We start from the raw sequence: 18,355 nt of genomic DNA, 5'->3' as shown, positions 1-18,355 counted from the left end.
AAGGTTGGATGGACACATTTTTATTTGCTATTAGTTTCACTGAATCAGAATTTAGAGGGTCGATGCAGAAGTTGCCAGATAAGGGTCTGTGTGATGCAGATGAGTCAATAATTCCTCGTGGTCTTGAACTATGTGAATTTCATGCTTCTGCAGTATCTTATTGCATCTTGTTAGGTAGTTGCCCAGGCAGGGCTTATCCTGTTCCTAAGGGTGGCAACCATTCTCTTCTCCACTTAGGCTGCATGTTGCAGTGGCAGTGACTGCAGCTGTGGCTGAGTTAAGCATGCTAAAGGTATATTCCACTTGGCTTTTAATGCAAGTTGAAAAGTGGGTTGGAACGGTATTCTTGGAGACTTCTGCTATAGGTCACAGTCTGGAAAAATCCCAGTCCCTACAGCTCCTCCTTCCAGGATTTGTTCAGCTCTGTCTGGTGTGAGAAGCACCGTGTTTTTTTACTGAACTATCTCTTTGTAATGCCTTCTAGTTCTCCACAATGTTACTTGCTTAGTAACAAACATTTCAGAAGAGCAACAGTGTACAGGTTTATATTATTTACTATATCTGTATGTGATATAACCGTTTTTAGTGGTGCAAAAGTGCATATTTATATTGCTAATTTAGTAGTATATAACAGCACTAAATCCTAACTAAGAGCTGAAGTATATTTGCAGTCTGATATTTAAACTTGCTGTCCTGAAGAAAAAACATGGAGTTAGCTTGTGATAAGAGCAACTCCCCCCACCCCATTTTCTGTCTTCAGAGGTGATTGCAGCCATCAAAACAGCTTATTTCTGGCTGTCATCAGAAGACACAGAATCACAGCATAGCTGAGGCTGCAAGGTGCTTCAGGGATTGGTTTATTCTGCAGGCCCCTGCCCAAAGCAGCTTGCCCAGGTCCGTACCCAGTTAGGATTTGAGCATCTTGGAGGATGGATGTTCTAGGGAATATGTACTGTCTTCTTTGTATTTTCACTCTGAAGTTTTAACTGTGTAGCAACTGACTCCAGTAGGCATATTTCTGTTTAGTTTTCATTGTTTCTGGTGCATGAAGGAGGAGTGTGCCTTGGCAGTGAGGAGGACAACAGCAAAATGCTGATCACCTCTTGTAGATTCTCTAGTGCATTGTGTGTGAAATGACATGTTAGTCTTAAGTCTAGAAATTATTGAATGTGAACCTCTGATCTCTGATTCTTAGAAAAGATGCTTCTTGTGAGTAAGCAATATTCTTTTCAGTAACTTCTTGACACAAAGACAGCTAAGGCTTTTGCTGTTGTCTAACAGGGATTGATGGCCCAGCTGCTTTTCAAGATGATGTTCAGAAAATAGGAAGTCAAGTGCAGATTCTCACTGTTGGGCAGTCTAGCCATGATGAAGATGATGGAGAGAAAATGGCTAGTGGCCAACAGCAGCAAAGCAAACAAGATCTTAGAACAGCAATGCAGAAAAAAGGTAAGTAGCCAAAAATACCTTCGGGTTCTCATTGCTTTATGTACATTGACTCATTCTTCTATTCTCACCCTAGTGTAAGCAGGGGTCGTTACTCTGCCTTTCTTCTCCTCAGAACCTCTTAGATTGTTCTATTATCTCAAAAAACATTAAAAAAAATCAGTCCTCTCTTGTCCAAAGTAACAAGAGCTCTCCATGCTGTCAAGGATGTGGCTTTCCCATCTGCAGTGCAGTGCTGCTGTTAAGGAACCAGGCAGATGCTAATGCTCATATCCATCTGTTCACATTCTTACATTGTACAGCTCTGGAAATAATTTACTGGAGGATTAAAAAAAGAGTACAGAATAGCAACATTCAAACTAGAATATGAACTTTAGTTGTGTTGTCAGTTAAACATTGTTGATGTTTTCATAATGTGTGTTCATGCTTCCAGAGGTGAAAATTACTGTGTATCTTGCAGCATTTCTCATGCACAGTCTTCAAGTGTTCTGGAGTTGGGTTTTTTTTTTCTAGAGGCATGCATGACTTGGAAGATAGATTGTCTATGTACACATTCATGCATCTGTCTCTTCCTTCCTGCACTGTTATCTTCCACTAGACATTAACTGTAGGAAGGAAAAAAAAAATCTAAAATCCTCACAAAGCTTTTTCTGAAGGCATTTGCTTTGGAGTTGTTGTTCTTCACTGTAAAGCTTTTGAGGCAAAGATGGCTCAAGCCAAGAGTGCTCTAATGCTTTAAGAATAAGCGTTTTGTGTATAAAGAGCAAAAATGTAAGTGCAAACTTGACTCATCTCGAATAGACTATTCATACCTAAATGCCTGTCTTGTCTGCAGAGCAGTTCTCACTAAGATTCATTTTTCCTGGGAAGTGACTGCAGATGTGAGCAACTTCAACTGAAATGGGCAGATTTTCTCCAAGCGTGGCATTTCCTGGGCATTTGAGTCGGAGGGATGTTGGCATGCCTAACAAGTGCTCATCTGTGTGGTGATTGTGTTGCCTTGGACCATGGCTCGGAATATTTAATCGTTAGGCACACTATTTACTAAAGCTGATTGACTTTAAAAACTATCAAGAGATTTCTCAAATTAGGTCAGAGCACTCAGATTGTTACTCTGGGGGCCATTTTTTCTGGATGTTTTTTGCAGGTTAATAGATATTTTTATTCTCCCCACACTTTTTTGTGTGGATTTTTTCACTAGAAGTAGTGGGTGGGGATTGGGTGTGGGTTTGGTTTTTTTCCTTTTAATTATTTGTTTTTATTTTGCTTTTCTTTGCTACTTGATATTCTTAAATATATGATTGACCAGGTTTGAGTATACTCCTGACACTGCTAATAGTGGAACACTATTATGGTCCTTTTGATGCTTTTGAAAAATGTGAATGCTGAGATTTAGTTAGTTTTATTAAGCTATGCTCTGTGAGACCCAAAGAAAAGAATTATGACAAGACTGCAACTAGCAGCATCTCCATAAGGTATTTTTACCATGTGTGTGTGGTTTGCCACTTGATATCAACAGAGGAGGCTTGATAGAAGGTTTTGAGTATCCCAGTATCTCTGTGAAACTTTAGGTAGAGCTGAGGCTTTTCATCCACATGCCACTGCACTGCTTGTGACACTTCCTTACTGGCATATCCCTGTTGGTCTGTAAAGCATTTTGAATTACTGTCTCTTATCAATCCTTCTCTTGCATGGAATAGCAGGAAAAGGAGAAGAGCACAGGACTAACTGGCCTAATGGGAAAGACTGAGTCCTATCAGATTTACATAGCCCTGATCTGTGCCCATTCTGCTCTTTGACACTGATTTTGTGGAGAAAAGCCTCTCTCAGCACGTTTCTGCTCCCTCAGCAAGTCAAATTCTGATAAAAGACATGAGTTTATAAGCTACCTGAATGTGGAATGAGTATGCCACTTGCAAGAAAATGCCAAATGTTTTATTTGATTTCTCCATCTGTTGGAAATTCCCATAGTAAAATCCGTGTTTTTCCTGCAGGAGATAGTCATCCTTTTGATTTCAGAAGTCTTAAATGTAGAGTTCCTCTCTGGTAAATGAGTCACCAGGAGAGAGCCACACTTCCATAGGTTTTAACACTGAATAACTAACATTTAGTCTTCACATTTATCGGTTTCCAGTACATCTCTTTAAAGGAAGGAGCAATTTGATCTTAACTCTTCTTTGCCACCTGAAGTTTCAACTGTTTTAAGATTTAGGAAAGGAGTAAGCTTGATTTCTGGTTCAAAAATAAAACAGGAGCTCTCTGAAGCATTTTTCCCAACAGGCTGCAAGTGCAGAGTTTTCCAAGGATGGCAATGAATTTTCACCATCAAAATATTGGTGGTGAAATAGTGAGCACAGAATTAGAAATAAACTGGTTATATCAGTGCATATGAAGTGTGGCTTTTTTGCACAGCAGCCAGCTGAGGAAAGGGACTGTCTATTACCCATGCATTGCTGACTAGAACGTGATTGTCATTAGTGAGAAATAATGCTTGTGATTAAGGAGTGATTAATATTGAGTGAGTTCTACATGCTTTGAAAATATCTGTTGACCTGTGAACTCAGGCCTCCTTTGCATAACCAGATCCTATTGAAACTTTCTGCTGTTGTGCTGTATGGTTTGTGTCCAGACTGGGGGAACTGAAGCAGTGGGTAATAACCATTCTTGATGCAGCGGAATGGAATACAAGCGTTGCATATGCTTCTGGTTTAATTTATACACTTACTCTTACTACTCTGGTGTTGTTTCATTATCCAGTGAGCATCTGGTTTCAAAAGCTATTTTAAAAGGATATGCATTGAAGTTATTGGAAGCAGCAATAGCATAAAAAATATTTTGATGCCTTTTTTGGTATCTTTTTTTTTTTTCTCATTCCATTCCAAAATTTGAACTGAAGCAAACTCTTACTGACAGACAGTATCTCTACTGTTCATGTGTCTGTGCCTTAGTTTGGTTCAGTCTCTGCTTAGTGCAGACCAAGCTTATACACCAAAAGACTCAGCTACATTAAAGTCTCTATGCATATCACTTCAAGTCCTGGAAGAACAGTTTAAAGAGCCTGAGAAAAATTATGAGGACACACTGGACACGGGGATTTCGGGAGAATTTAGGCCATCTGAATACTTTTTTCAGTGTTACTGAATATTATTTGTGTAGAATCTGTGTATATCACTTGTATTGATCAGTTTTGTTTTATGTGTTAGAATTCAAAAGTAGGTCAAAAATACACAATGCTGGGCACATCATGCATAGAGGAGTTTGTGGCACAACTGTTAGCATGGGTGATGTTTTCTGAAGTTTCAGCTTTGTGATCCAGAGCTTTTTGACTTTATTCAAAGTACTAAAAAAAGGTGACAGTGGGTATAAGCAGGTAGAAGATGAATTTGATTGTGCACAAAGATAAGATGTCCATAGTTGAGAGTTCAGGCAGCAGCATTATGGCCCTATCCAGTAAGCCTTTAGCCTTGTTCAGGGTCTTGTTGGCAAGTTAGGCTTGTTCACTCAATTAAGGGTTTGCAGAATCAAGCCCGTGGATTTTTTCCTTTCCCAGATCCCCATGCAAATACATCCTGGTCCTCTTCCACCTCTCAATCCAGTCTTGTCGCCCTGGATCATGTTCCTGGTAAGTACAGGAAGAAAAAGTTAATTATGCCCATGCTGCTTGGATCCAGAAATCTTTGCATTTCATTTATCCTTCTGCATTGGGCTTGCCAATAGTGGAAATTCTGGACCAAGCGAATCATTCGTGTATTTATTTACAGGAAAAAAATTGGCATAATTAACCTCTGATATGTGGAACTTAAAGTTTGAACCTGAACACAGAGTGGCTTCATCTGCATGATACTCCTTGTAAAACTAGGCCTGGCAAATGTCCCACCATTGGCTCTTTCTGCTGCTGAGTCTTATTTGATATTCAAAGCTGTGTTTCCCTTTGAAATGACTGAGACTTTGAGTTCTTGTAAAGTCAAATTTTTAAGTGCCGTAAGGCAGTTCCTTTGGCCTGGGTTGATACTCTTTCTTACATGAAATAAATATGCATGAGAACATTTCCTTGATGTGAACATTTCTTCCCAGTCTAAGGTCTGCTCTTCATCAGCTCACACAGGAACATTTAAAATTGTGCTGTAGAAAGGCTCATATTTTAATTGTTGAGATTTCCAAGTGGCTGTGATGGGTTGGCCACTCAGCTCCGGTTTCAGGTTTAAGGTCTTGCATTGTGTTCGATGTACTTGATTGGATTAAGAAGATCTGAATTTCATTCCTAACTGGACATTGCTCTTGTATCACATGGTAACTCAATCCTCTCTGTGGAATAGAAACCATGATAGTTCCTTTCTCATATGCTGAAATGCTTTGGCTTCTCAGGGCAGGTACACTGCCTCGCACAGTGAGACTCCCCTCACACCCACCCCTGTCTCATCTGGGAGCCTGAGGGTGCAACAGCGTAAGTGATGTTTCACAGCAAGTACGGACAGCTTTAATGTATTAATATTTCATACAAGGGCGCTGCTGTCTCCTCAGGCATTTCAAGCAGCATGAATTTTGATGAGGAAGAAGATGAGGAAGATGAAGACAGCTCCAGTTCTTCTCAGTTAAACAGTAATACCCGACCTGGATCTGCCACGAGCAAGAAGTCCAATAAGGTAAGGGGTGAGTGCTGAAGAGGGAGATTGCAGGCAGCTATATACTACTGTGGGATTTCAGAGTGCAGGCAAGATAGGCCTGGATTACTTTCTTTGTTTTCATTATGCACCAGAGCATCTCTGAGGTGTTCCACTGTGATAGCTCTCAGGATTCACAGGAGCAAGCAGTAAAAATAATGGCTAAGAGTAAAGACTAGCAAATATCTGAACTTGAATGGAGAGAAAGGTAAACAGTAAATATTTACCTTTCTACCTCTTGCAGGTGCTCAGAAGGGTCCATTGTCTCTATTGCCATTTTCTGGGCATTTTCCCCACCTTGTTCTTGCTGCTACCATCTGAACATGAAATAACACTTTGCCTTGTTCAAATACTATGAATCACAAGCTCTTGCTAACTAATATATATCCTGCACTGACTTCTGACCTCTTTTACGTATCTAACTGAATCTGTCTCTTCCTATCTCATTTCTTCCTTTCATCAAAGGCAGTCACTGTCCTTGGGTATGACCCTTCTGAAAAAGAAACAAGAGTGGTGAGATGGGAAGCTGTGTGCCAGAGGTTGATTTGTAACGTTACAGCACTCTGCCTGTGCAGGCACCTCCTCCTGCTTTGCCAGATGTGTCTGTACACGGGGCCTCAGTGGCACAGAGAACTGTTCCTTGGGCCTTTGGTAGCTGAGAGCTTGGCCGATGGGGTGGGGAGATAAGATGCCTTCAAGGCTGCTGAGGAACCAAAACAAGGAAGCCAATATGTCCATTGTTTGGGGTTTTTTTGAGTTCAGCATCCATTGAACATCATTCCTATGTACTTCTAGCTTTGTAAATCAAGTTGTAGAAACCTGAGTTTTGCTTACTGTTTTAGGAAGCTGCCTCAGCCCCCAGTCCTTCTACAAATGAGCCTCTCATAGATGTTGGTGACCTGGAGGAATTTGCCATAAGACCTGCTCCACAGGGTATCACTGTGAAATGCAGAATCACAAGAGACAAGAAGGGAATGGACCGAGGAATGTACCCTACTTATTACCTCCACTTGGAAAGGGAGCATGGTAAAAAGGTCATAAAATAACTTGAATGGCATACCAGTTGCATCAGAATTAAAAAAAAATATATATATTAAAAGTCTGAAGAAGTCTCAAAACCAATTCTTATCTTTTCAGTATAATTTCACTCACTGAGATCTGCCCTACAGTCTTCCAAAAGCAAAACAGTAGTATCACTTTGTTCTACTGCCTTTCTTCATATGTCTAATCTTTGACCTTAAATAATCCATGCATGGCACCCTTTTGTGACAGTCAGCAGTTGGGGCTGTCTGCATTCTGGGGCTTGAAAAGTCTCTGTTTTCAATTCAACTGGAAGAGCTAGAGCAACTCAGAATGAAACACTTAACAGGATAGATCAAAATTAATTATTTAAGCCATAAATAATGGACTGAATGATTAAGAAGTCACTTTCCCTTTCAGATAAACCCAGATTTTTATCTGCTTTTCCTAAGTCCCAGGAGACCTTTCTGTTACTTTGGTAATGATGCTGGAAGACAGAAAAATTGCTTATGGTTTCCTTATGTCAAAGTAGGGAGTGGTGGGTGCTAACCCCTTTGACATTCTAGAATATGGTTTTTTTTCCCTGCTTAGGTGTTTCTGTTAGCTGGAAGGAAACGAAAGAAGAGTAAAACCTCTAATTACCTCATCTCCATAGACCCAACTGACCTGTCCCGGGGTGGAGAGAGTTTTATTGGAAAACTGAGGTAAACTGATGCACCTAAGAAATTTCTTTATATAATTTTAAGCTCGTTTGAAATTAAGGAGCCTGGAAGCCACTAGGACTCCTTATTTGGAGGCTTGACTACATCATTGGATCATGGTCTTAAATGTGTCCAAGTCATTTTTTTTAAAACAAGTACATACAATATCACATTTTATTAAAAGTCAGCAGCTCTTAAGCTCTCAAAGGCCAGTTTTTCTCAAGGGTGTACAAGCACACCTTAGTGGGATTTTCAGAAGTGCATGAGAAGATTGTGTATTGTCCCTATTGATAGAAATACCTTGGAACAGGTGTTCTGTCCGGTACATGATCTGAAAATCTCTCTGGTTTTGCCCTTTTCTTAATATCCTAATTAGAGTTATTTCCAAGTAGTGGAATAATTTCAGAACAAAGTTTTTCTTTTCTGTCTGCCACCTCATCATACATCAGTCTGCTGTTGATGCCTTTGTGGAGCCTCTCAATGTATGTTTAGATTGTCTGTGCCTGAGAAAGAGGACTGTGCCTGTGTGGATCATGGAACTTCATGCCATATTTATGGCAGTGCAGACACAGAATGGGGGTTCAGTATGTTCTAGGTTGTATTTTGCACTCCTTGGTGCGATTTCTATTTCAAAAGGAGAGATTGATCTTATTTATAACTTCATGAAAATCTCTCTCTGTACTGTAATGGAGTTAGTAATTAGTTAAGAAAGCAGATGGTTTTGTGGAAACAAACAATCCCACCTGAGCGTTTCCTTATTGCTTTCTTGAATTTACTAGTTTGCAAGGTGGCATGAGAATTCTCCAGTGTAATGATAGGGGACCTTTAGTGTACTTCACTGTACTGTACCTTTGTTTTTGTTATGGCCTTTAATCCTGGAGTTGCCATTTAGTTGGGATTAGAATTAACAAGTACTTGGTATTATCTGCCCATCCTTTGGGGCTACAATGCAGTAAAGGATAGATATCTGGGGCAGCATTACTGACGAATACTGATTGGATTTTCTCTTTTCTTTTGATAGATCAAATCTTATGGGAACTAAGTTTACAGTTTATGACAATGGAGTGAATCCAATGAAGACAACATCAAGCCTGGAGGCGAGTGTCCTGCGTCAGGAGCTAGCTGCTATTTGTTATGTAAGTACTGCTCACAGGCAAAAAATGCAAGAGAGGGCAGTTTGGTTTCTGAAATAGTACACTGAATTTCCTTCTCACTTATGATTATGTAAATCAGCATTCATACTTTGATGTAATCAAGCAGTTGATTTTCACTAGAGAAACCAGGAGATTCAGTGAAAAGTAGAGGTGAAAAACACAGAACCAGGTTGCCCAGTTCCCACTCTTGGTCGGAAGGTGTTGAGGCTTTTGCATAACCCTCTGTAAGATGTTGGGTGCTTCACAGCCTGCAGGCACCATCCCAGGGAGCCCCCAGCACTGGAAAAGGTTCTGCACACAGAATTACTATGCTGAAGTAACATCGTTTGTAATGGCTTTTTGGAGAAGGCCCCTCTGTTCCAAAACACAGGTAGCTAGACAGTAGCAATGGCTGAGAGACTGGAATAAAAACATCAAAACTCTGCTTTACTGGGAAGAAAACCCTCAAACAAAACTAAAATTTCAAATGAATGAGAAATGCCAACCTCGTATAGGGCAGTATCTAGCGTTTTTCAGGGACAATCCAGACAGTCAAGACTTGAAATGCAGTTGCTGTTGTTTCTTGATGGCTGTTTTGGTGAGAGTATTCTTTCTGTCTAAAAATCTCTGGGACCAAGAAACGTTCCCAGTCAAAATTGGTACATACACTGCTACAGAATTTTTTCTCTTTCTGCAAATCAAAAACTTGTTGATAGAAGTACCCAAGAACCACTTTTCTGAAAGCTCCTGCCCAGCTCTAGTCAAGGATACCTGGAAATTTGCCAAATTGAGGCCCAGCCATCTCTGCATATACTCCACATATGCACAGAATGTGTTCCTGGAAAGGTCAGCTGCAGGTGGTGGGGAGCAGAGTGCCATCCTTTCCATGCAGAGTGCTGACATCACTGAAGGCTGGCAGAATTAGCTGCTAATATGTTTTTTCCTGCTGCTTAGGATGCAGTTTTCCTTTGAATGTAGTATAAATAACGTGTTTGTTCACATGAGCTATTATTCAGACACACACACACATAGACAGATCTTTCCATTCCTATTGGATTTGAAACTCTGAGAATTTCAGAAAATCCAACTAATGGGATTTAACAAGACAGTTCAGGATTTGATGTCAGTTTAGAGTTTGATTGAAATTTCAGTAGGAATCTAGGAGAACTTACATATTTAATAAAGGTAATTTTTACTGGCTTGTATAGAAAGGCATTCCCTGGAGCCAAGCAACTGATCTTCTGGTACCAACTGGAATTTCAAGGAGAAAAGAGTTTAAAAAAAAAGTTCTATATCCTAAAATGTAGGCATTGCTTGTTCAAACCAACAACAATGACATTTGAACCATTAATGTTACCAATAAAATAACTCAGTTGCGCTCAGCAGAGTTATTTAGAAACGTGAGTGCTGGGAAGAACAGAACCGTGGCCACTGTTTTGGGAATGAGGCTAAGATAAGCAGCTTTTATATGTCTGTTTTGAGGTCAGCAGTTTAAAACTTCTACATTTGTGTAAAAAAATGACTCATTCCATTGATATTTTGATACTCACGGGGAAAGACATCAGGCTTGCAGGTGTGCTGTGGCCAGTGGACAGAAGGAAATCCGAATGATATGTCATTGCTAGCCAGGGTTCAAGTGAGATTGTTGTTCCTGGCTACAGCAGAACCATAGCAAAGAATGCCAGAAAGAGTACTCCCCAGACATGTTTGTCCTAAGGGAACCTTTTAATTCCTGCATTGAGATTTTTTCCTGCAGCAAAAACTATAATAAATTCATCTGACCAAGACCTATCTGGAGAGCAAGCCGTACGTGCTCCCACCAAACTTACTGAGCCTGAGTGGCCCAGTCACCTCAGCAGATCTGCTCTGTACAGGCAGAAGCTGGTGATGCCTCTGTTAACTATGGGATAAACGTGTTGAGAACTCCCATGGTGCAGCTCTCCTTAGGTCATGTTTCAGGCAACAGGAATGAAGTCAGTGCAAGGACTGAGTTGTATCAAGTGCTGCTGAGCTGTTTCCCTCCCTGCTTCTGTCAGGATAGCATATTGATAAACCTGCAGCAGCACCTAATGGCTGGTTTCAGAATCGCTTGGCAAAGTTTAGAATCAGAATAATTTTGGTTGGAAAAGACCTTTAAGGTCATCGAGTCCAACCACCAACCTAACACTGCCAAGCCCACCACTAAACCATGTCCTTCAGCACATCATCTACACAGCTTTTCAATATCTCCAGGGATGGGACTCCACCATCTCCTTGGGCAGTCTGTGCCAGTGTTTAACAACCCTCTCAGGGAAAAAGTTCTTCCTAATCTCCAATCTAAACCTCCTCTGGTGCAACTTGAGACCATTTCCTCTTGTCCTAGCACTCTACCTGGGAGAGAAGACCAGTCTCCAGCTTGCTACAACCTCCTTTCAGGTAGTTGTAGAGAGATCATGTCTCCCATCAGCCTCCTCCAGACTAAACACCTCCAGCTCCCTCAGCTGCTCCTCAATAAGACTTGTTCTCCAGACCCTTCACCAGCTTCATTGCCCATCTCTGGACACACTCCAGCCTCTCAATGTCTTTCTTACAGTGAGGAACTCAAAACTGAATGCAGTATTCGAGATGTAGCCTCACCAGCCTCGAGTTTAACAAGAGGCAGTGAGGTGTAACTGAACCATTTTTTACCAGGAGTTTCTATGATGGATTCCTTTATATCCTCAGAATTCATTTGTGTCAGATTCTGCAGGAAAGGAGCTTGGCTGATGCACCGAGATGTGACTTGGGTGTTGGTAAAACAATAAAACTCATGTTTCTACTCAAGCTTCAGTCACATGTGTTGTGCTCCAGTGTTGTGGGTTCTGTGGTCTGGGAATCTATGGAATGACAGTTTCTACAGAAGATACTAAGGACAAGGCACACCTGTGTGAGTCAAGCCCAGAAAGGGAAGTGGTGGAAAGAATACTGGGGTAATGAAGTTGTGAGTCTCCTGGGAGCTGCTGGGATATACACCTTGCTGTTTTTCCCATGACTGTTGTCACCACCATAGTGAAATGCTTATATAATTTTATGACAGTGTGTAAGATTTTTAAAAGCAGCCCTGGAGAGAGGCTCTGTGTTTTTTCAGCCCAGTTTACTGTGACACATGCTCTCAGAACAGCCAAGGGTGGGCTGCGGCAGAGAGTGCAGCTTCCAAGCAATACTGAGCCATGTCCTCAGACAGTTTAAACCACTGGTGTGATGGTTGAGTCAATGGAGCTCTGCCAGCTACAGCCCTTATTGAGAGTTCCTATGTAAGCCAAGACTGTCAGTGGTATTAAAATGGTGTGAAATCATAATTTGGCCTATGTTCCCTGAATAATGCCATTTGTAGTCTTGAATTTAACAACACAAAATAGTGGAGGAGGGAAATAAAAGAGAGACAGGGAATGAAATGGGAGATAAGGGGAATTAATTCTATTTGAATGTAGGTAGATTGGGAAGGTCTACTTTTAATTAAAACTGCTCTTTTTTCCTTACTGTTTTCCTCATATATTCTGTGTTTGTAGAACTTTAGTCCTGTACCTTGATTTTAACAAAAGAGTAGCATTTGCCAATAAAATGGTTGATATAATTGGTGATTGATGTAGCGTGCAACTGGAAACCATTCCCTGATCATTTGGCAGAAGTATTGATTTTAGTGTTTCTAAGTAAATCCAAAGAATGTAGTTCTGGTTTTTTTTTCAGAGTAATAATCCTGCTTGTTGGGAGGGAAGTGATTCAGCACTATTATTTGATTTTGCGTTGAACAGTGCCTTCAACTACTCAGCACCTAAATTAATTGTATATAGCCTAAGTGCAGCTTGATGAAAAGAAAATCTTGTAAAGCATTGCAGAGAAGACCAAAATTGTCAGTAGTTAGTGAAAAATAAGCATTAGCAGGAATCTTTTCTTAGAAATTGTCTTCTACCGTGCTGAGTCTCTCCTGATTATAAAATCTGCCAGCAGTCATTTTAGTTTGAGTCTCATCATCATGCAGAACCAAGTATATGCTTCCAGCTGAACTGTGATAACATTGGGTTACTCTGCCAAAGGCCATGGCATGGATGATTCAGAAAAGAGGCAGAGTTTTCCCATTGATGTAGAGTTATGAAGATACTTTAATATACCTATATTGCTTCAAGAGTATTCAGTAAAATAACTCAGTGGATTTTTTTGTTGCATGCATGAATATTTTTTAGTGAGCTGTGTAAAACCTCCAGATGGTTTGCTGAAACAACCAAAGTTATTTCAAAGGTCTGAGGGATGACAAAACTTCTGCATGAGTAAACTTGAGATGGATATTTTCAGGTATTTCCAGTGTGTGTGTCCACAGCCCTTCACTTGGGAAAGGTAGAAGGGAAAGAATGCATGTGACTGGATAAAAAAGATAGCACAGATAATTGGATGGGTTTTCAGAGATGTCACTGTTTCAGTTACTGGAGTTAATGTTGAAAAAGGCAATCGGGTTTTACTGAGTGGATTGGGCAATACTACTCTTGTTCTTTTTCAAAAGTGGATGCTGACTTACTGAAATACTTGGCTATATTCTTTTCCGTGGGGAAAGACAAAAATCTGAGATAAAAATGAGACTTTAGGCCTATTTAGATTTTAGTGGTTGTGTTTTGGGATGAGAGTGCAACACTGGAGCGATTTTGTGAGAAAATGGTCATCAAATCACGTTTAATGGAAGAACTTGTATTTTCCATGGATTTGTTTTCGCTGCCCATATTATTTCTTTACTTCTCCTCCCTTAATAACTCAAAAATTTTCATTCTTGCTAATGTGTTTGGTTTTTTACCACGCTTATCTCCAAGCATAACATATCTGTAGACTTTGAAAACCACAATGCTGCGAACAGATGCTCTTGCTGGCAGCTTCTTTGTTTGCTTTTGTGCTGGCTCTGGAATAAGTAGAGTTGGTCCATATATTTAATTTTGTCTCTCATCAAAATGTGTGACTGCATTTTATGTTTTTCAAACTACAGTAACTTTATTTTGGGATCTAGCAGTAGCCAGGCAATCTGGTTAGTTCATATCCTTTTTTCACAAAGGCATTTTTTTAAAAATTAAAAAAAATGTATGAAGGTTGCTGGCAGCCAATGCAGAGACTGTTTCTGGAAACCTCTCTATTTCCATTTTCCCTGTTGTTGGAGCTTCTAAGACAAAGCTAGAATGTTTGGCAGTGCCAGTGAAGGTAGGAGTTTCAAGATGTATTTTTAAGTTGACTAACCAGTGAGTTCCCTGGGCTACCACCGTGTCTCTGTTGAAGAAATTATCTTTAAAAATACAGAGCATGATGAAGTCTTTTCTAAACTTTTTTAGGAAACAAATGTCTTGGGATTTAAAGGACCTCGTAAAATGAGTGTGATCATACCAGGAATGAATATGGACCACGAAAGAGTTTCCATTAGACCACGAAATGTAAGTCATACCATCAGCCAATTATAAAAAAGACTTAGATTCTTTTTCAGATAGCTGGGATTTTTTTGCACTTTGAAAGTTTAGAGGTTTTAAAACCAGTATTTGAACAATTGCAGAACCATGAGATGTATGACTAGTTCTGTGCCTTGTAAAAGCACTACAAATAGTAATGTATTTTCATAACAAGAGAACTAACCTTTTCCAAGTTGTGGAAAGGACTCGAATCCACGTTCGGATTAAGATACTCGAGTTCTCTGTTTCTTTCAATGGTACTGTTTTGAGGGTTGGGAGTGACAGTTTAGCCTTTGAGACAGGTTTTATGAACAATTCATTTTTGTGTGTGTGACTTTATTTTTTGTATTGTGGGAATGTTAAACTGAAGTGTGTGTCTATGCTCTGTGCAGGAACACGAGACACTTCTGGCGAGATGGCAGAACAAAAACACTGAGAGCGTCATTGAGCTGCATAACAAAACACCAGTCTGGAATGATGACACCCAGTCCTATGTTTTAAATTTCCATGGTCGAGTCACACAGGCCTCGGTGAAAAACTTCCAAATTATTCATGATAATGATCGTAAGTACAGCTGTCTGTCTGTAGGGTGTAGAAACTACTGCATACACATCCTGACAGGGATCCTGCCCTTACTGTCATTACCTGAGCGACTTTAATTTAGTTATGTGGGTCCAACTTCATGCTGCTCTGCCTTGTGGTCAGGATATTGATGCAAGTTTAGTGTTTAAATGCTCATACTTGATTCAGGTGATCCTGCTACGTGCTCTCGTAGTTTTTTCCCTTGCCTGAGCAACAGTTTGGAGTTGACTCTGCTGTCAGAGCTGCAGTCAGTCAGCAGGATCGTGGGGCAATTTCACTCTGTTCCAGCACATGTTTTTGTGTTCACTCTGGTCTCCGTACATTGCCCAGCTGGAGATAGTGGCAGTCAGACCAGCCCCACTGCACCACCACTTTGCCGTTTCTATACTTAGCGGCATTAGCCCTGCAGAACACTCTGAGAATGTCCAGACTTTCTTTCTCACCATCACTAGGACCTTACCAATGTTCTACTTTCTGCCAGCAGTGTACAAGCCCCGTTTTTTCTCAAGCTTAGGTACAGTTGTTGGAGCAGGGCTAAAGACAAGTGCTCGAGTGGACTAATATGCTGGCTTCAGGCAGGCATAGTCACCAGGTGCTGGAGTGCACTGGGCTGCACCAATGCCATGCAAAGGCTGCAGGGGAATGTTGGAAACTGGGAAAAGTGGCTGTGCCAGTCTCCACGAGCAACACTGAATGCAAAACTTTGGTGTATGCATTTGCTGCATTTTGTAAGGTGAAACAATTAAACAATTAATTGCTTCTGCAATTAAACATTTCAAGCTACAAATGAGGCTGACATTTCCTCTTGCTGACAAAGACTGCGAAAGGGAAAAAAATATTGAGGAAGAATTTCTGAATGTGATATAACAGAGAGACACATTTAGGTCTAGATCAGAGTCATGCCTTCTCTTCCCCCATTATCCCTGCTTGTCCACTTGTCTGAAGTTGAGTGAGAATAGAATTCATTGGTTCTCGGTATGTGTGAAACTTGGCACTTGGTCTATATAAGAGACTTGAGCATTCTATACTAAAGCAATTTTCTCTCTGTGCTTGCATTAACTACTTTTTATCTGTGTAATTTTTTTGACAGTAACAAATTTTGCAATTTTTTATCACTCGGCTGTTCCTCACTCAAGCTATCCTTGCTTCTCCCTCTGTTATTGGCACACCCACTTGCATGTATAAGTGTGGCAAAGTTTGATGAGTTAGCTTGTTTTGTTGAACTGGGCCAGAGGATGATGATGTATGTACACTTGTTTAATAAGGACTGCAGACAAAAATAATGCTTTGTCACCCTTTGTGACCTTTCTTGCAGCTGACTACATAGTGATGCAGTTTGGCCGTGTGGCTGAGGATGTGTTCACCATGGACTACAACTACCCGATGTGTGCCCTACAAGCCTTTGCTATTGCCCTTTCAAGTTTTGACAGCAAGCTGGCTTGTGAGTAAAGGGGCACGGGCGAGCATCCTCCCAAGGGAAGCAGTTTGCCATATGATTCCTAGTTCCTGCTGGTGTCACGTGTGGTCCACACAGGTCAGGGAAAATGCAGTTCTGGAGGACCACTCTCTTGCTGAAGAGAAAGTAAAAGGAATCTTCTAAAAAATCAGGACATTCAGGAAATAATGTTTTCCTTTTTTTTTTTCCCCCCTATTTTTCTGGAAGTGACATCAAGTTTGTGTAAATAGAAGTTCTATCTCATGTCCTTGATAACGTTATGGAGATGTGCCATGATGTACTGTACCATGGCTCTAGTAGCACCATTATAAAGGTGTCTTTTTTAAATCCAGAAAGGGCGTGCACGCTCAACAACATTTCTTTTTACATTTAAGAATCATGCCGAGGCTGCAGTTGTACCTCGAGGTTGCATTCCTACATCGACTAGTCAGAGCTTCACATCGTCCAACGTTAAAGATGACAAAAAATGATGCACTTTTTTGAACGTGCAAGGATCTCGTGTAGTATAAAGCCAAGTCTGAAAGTTAAAAAGCTCTGCTGGACTGAACTTGATGCATTGCTATCATGTATGTTCTAGGGCATGATGAATTTTAATTGCCGTAGGAGGAAATGGAGAAGTAGAAAGCACAAAACAATGTTGCACAAGTCACTTGAATTCTAAGCTGTCATTAGGTTTTAACATCTACATGCTTTTTAATTTGTTTGAAATGAAAATGTGTTTGGAGTACAGAAAAGGGAAATGTCTAGATGCCAAGAAAGCAGAACTTATGTTGAATTTGGCATGTCGCGTGTTGGGAATTTATATCCTTGTATTGCTGTGGTAATTCAAACACACATTTTGTATGAAGTGATACAAACAGTTGGATAAAGGTTCTCTGCAGAGAATCTTTTTATTTTGAACAGGCTGTGTAAAGCTGAGGAAGGTAAATGGAAATATTTTATTAAATTGTCTGGCCTTTTGCGATTTTACAATTCGTTGATTGCATTTTTTGAACTTTCAGCAGCAACCACTTCTCATATTTATTTCCCGTTGTAAGAACGCTTGAAATCGATGGAAACTGTGTATGTTGTTCTCTAATGTAAACGTGCCAGCTACTGAGCTAAGTCCTTCTAGGCAAATCTAGAGTATGCTGCATACAAAAGAGACACTGGCAGGACATGGAATAGCTTCAAATAGTGTGTATTTTGAATTTCGGTTTTTACTGATTTATCTGCAAGATAGAAACAAACACCACTTCGAAACACAAGCAAAGAACAAGCTATTCTCATCTGAACATCTCAAAAGCCAAGAGCTGCAACTGAAAGCACACTGTAAAACACCTTCAAAAACAGCAAGTCTTTCTGCCATAGTTCTGTACAAAGTTATCCTAAATGGCACACAAAGTCAGAGCATTTATTTGTATTTCACCAGAACGGTACTGAAGCGTGAGTCAAGTGCAGAAGTAGGTGCATTTTACACTGCGTGTATTCAGATCCTCATTTTTACTTGTTACAGACTCTTCCATTGCACAACAAAAGATTATATAATGAGAAAATGAGATCAAATCTACTTGCCTTGTAGCTGTCAGTCCCTTTTAGGCTAAAGGAACAGGCCACGAGGAGAGGTTATGCCACCAGACTGTATAATTTCAACTAATAAGAGAAATATAATTCTCTTCTTCACATTTGCCTTTAGGTCTCTTTCCCAGTATGCAGACAAAGAGATTTCAGATAAGAGATGGAAATAAGCAATTGCCAGCATCTTTCTAAATCTTTTAAAAAATCTATGGGAAAAAATCTGGCATTGAACAGTGTTTTGTTCATGGACTAAACCTGTCAAATACTATCTTAAAATAACAGGAGGTTCTGGCATATTTTTTAGTATTTTGGAAGAAGCCTTTCCGTTTAATGGTATTAAATGGAAAGACACCTTTTGTTTGAGGGA

At 40.2% G+C, this 18,355-nt stretch overlaps 1 protein-coding gene across 2 annotated transcripts in view; it reads left to right on the top strand.

The window, feature by feature from the left end:
* The window catches only part of TUB (TUB bipartite transcription factor), a 66,270-nt gene extending 48,815 nt beyond the window's left edge, over positions 1–17,455 (top strand). Inside the window, exons 4-12 of one of the 2 annotated variants that reach the window (XM_061999602.1) lie at positions 1,282–1,449; positions 4,997–5,068; positions 5,968–6,089; positions 6,950–7,141; positions 7,719–7,831; positions 8,850–8,964; positions 14,283–14,381; positions 14,786–14,957; positions 16,291–17,455. In XM_061999602.1, the coding sequence (XP_061855586.1) occupies positions 1,282–1,449; positions 4,997–5,068; positions 5,968–6,089; positions 6,950–7,141; positions 7,719–7,831; positions 8,850–8,964; positions 14,283–14,381; positions 14,786–14,957; positions 16,291–16,424 (1,187 nt within the window). In that variant the 3' untranslated portion in view covers positions 16,425–17,455. The remainder of the gene's footprint in view (positions 1–1,281; positions 1,450–4,996; positions 5,069–5,967; positions 6,090–6,949; positions 7,142–7,718; positions 7,832–8,849; positions 8,965–14,282; positions 14,382–14,785; positions 14,958–16,290) is intronic. The other variant, XM_061999603.1, reaches the window with a different exon arrangement.
* The last annotated feature ends 900 nt before the right edge of the window (positions 17,456–18,355 follow it).

The sequence above is a fragment of the Colius striatus genome, chromosome 7 (assembly GCF_028858725.1).
Source record: "Colius striatus isolate bColStr4 chromosome 7, bColStr4.1.hap1, whole genome shotgun sequence".
Taxonomy (NCBI): domain Eukaryota; kingdom Metazoa; phylum Chordata; class Aves; order Coliiformes; family Coliidae; genus Colius; species Colius striatus.
Note: the sequence above shows the minus strand (reverse complement) of the source record. Positions and strands in the feature narration are given on the sequence as shown.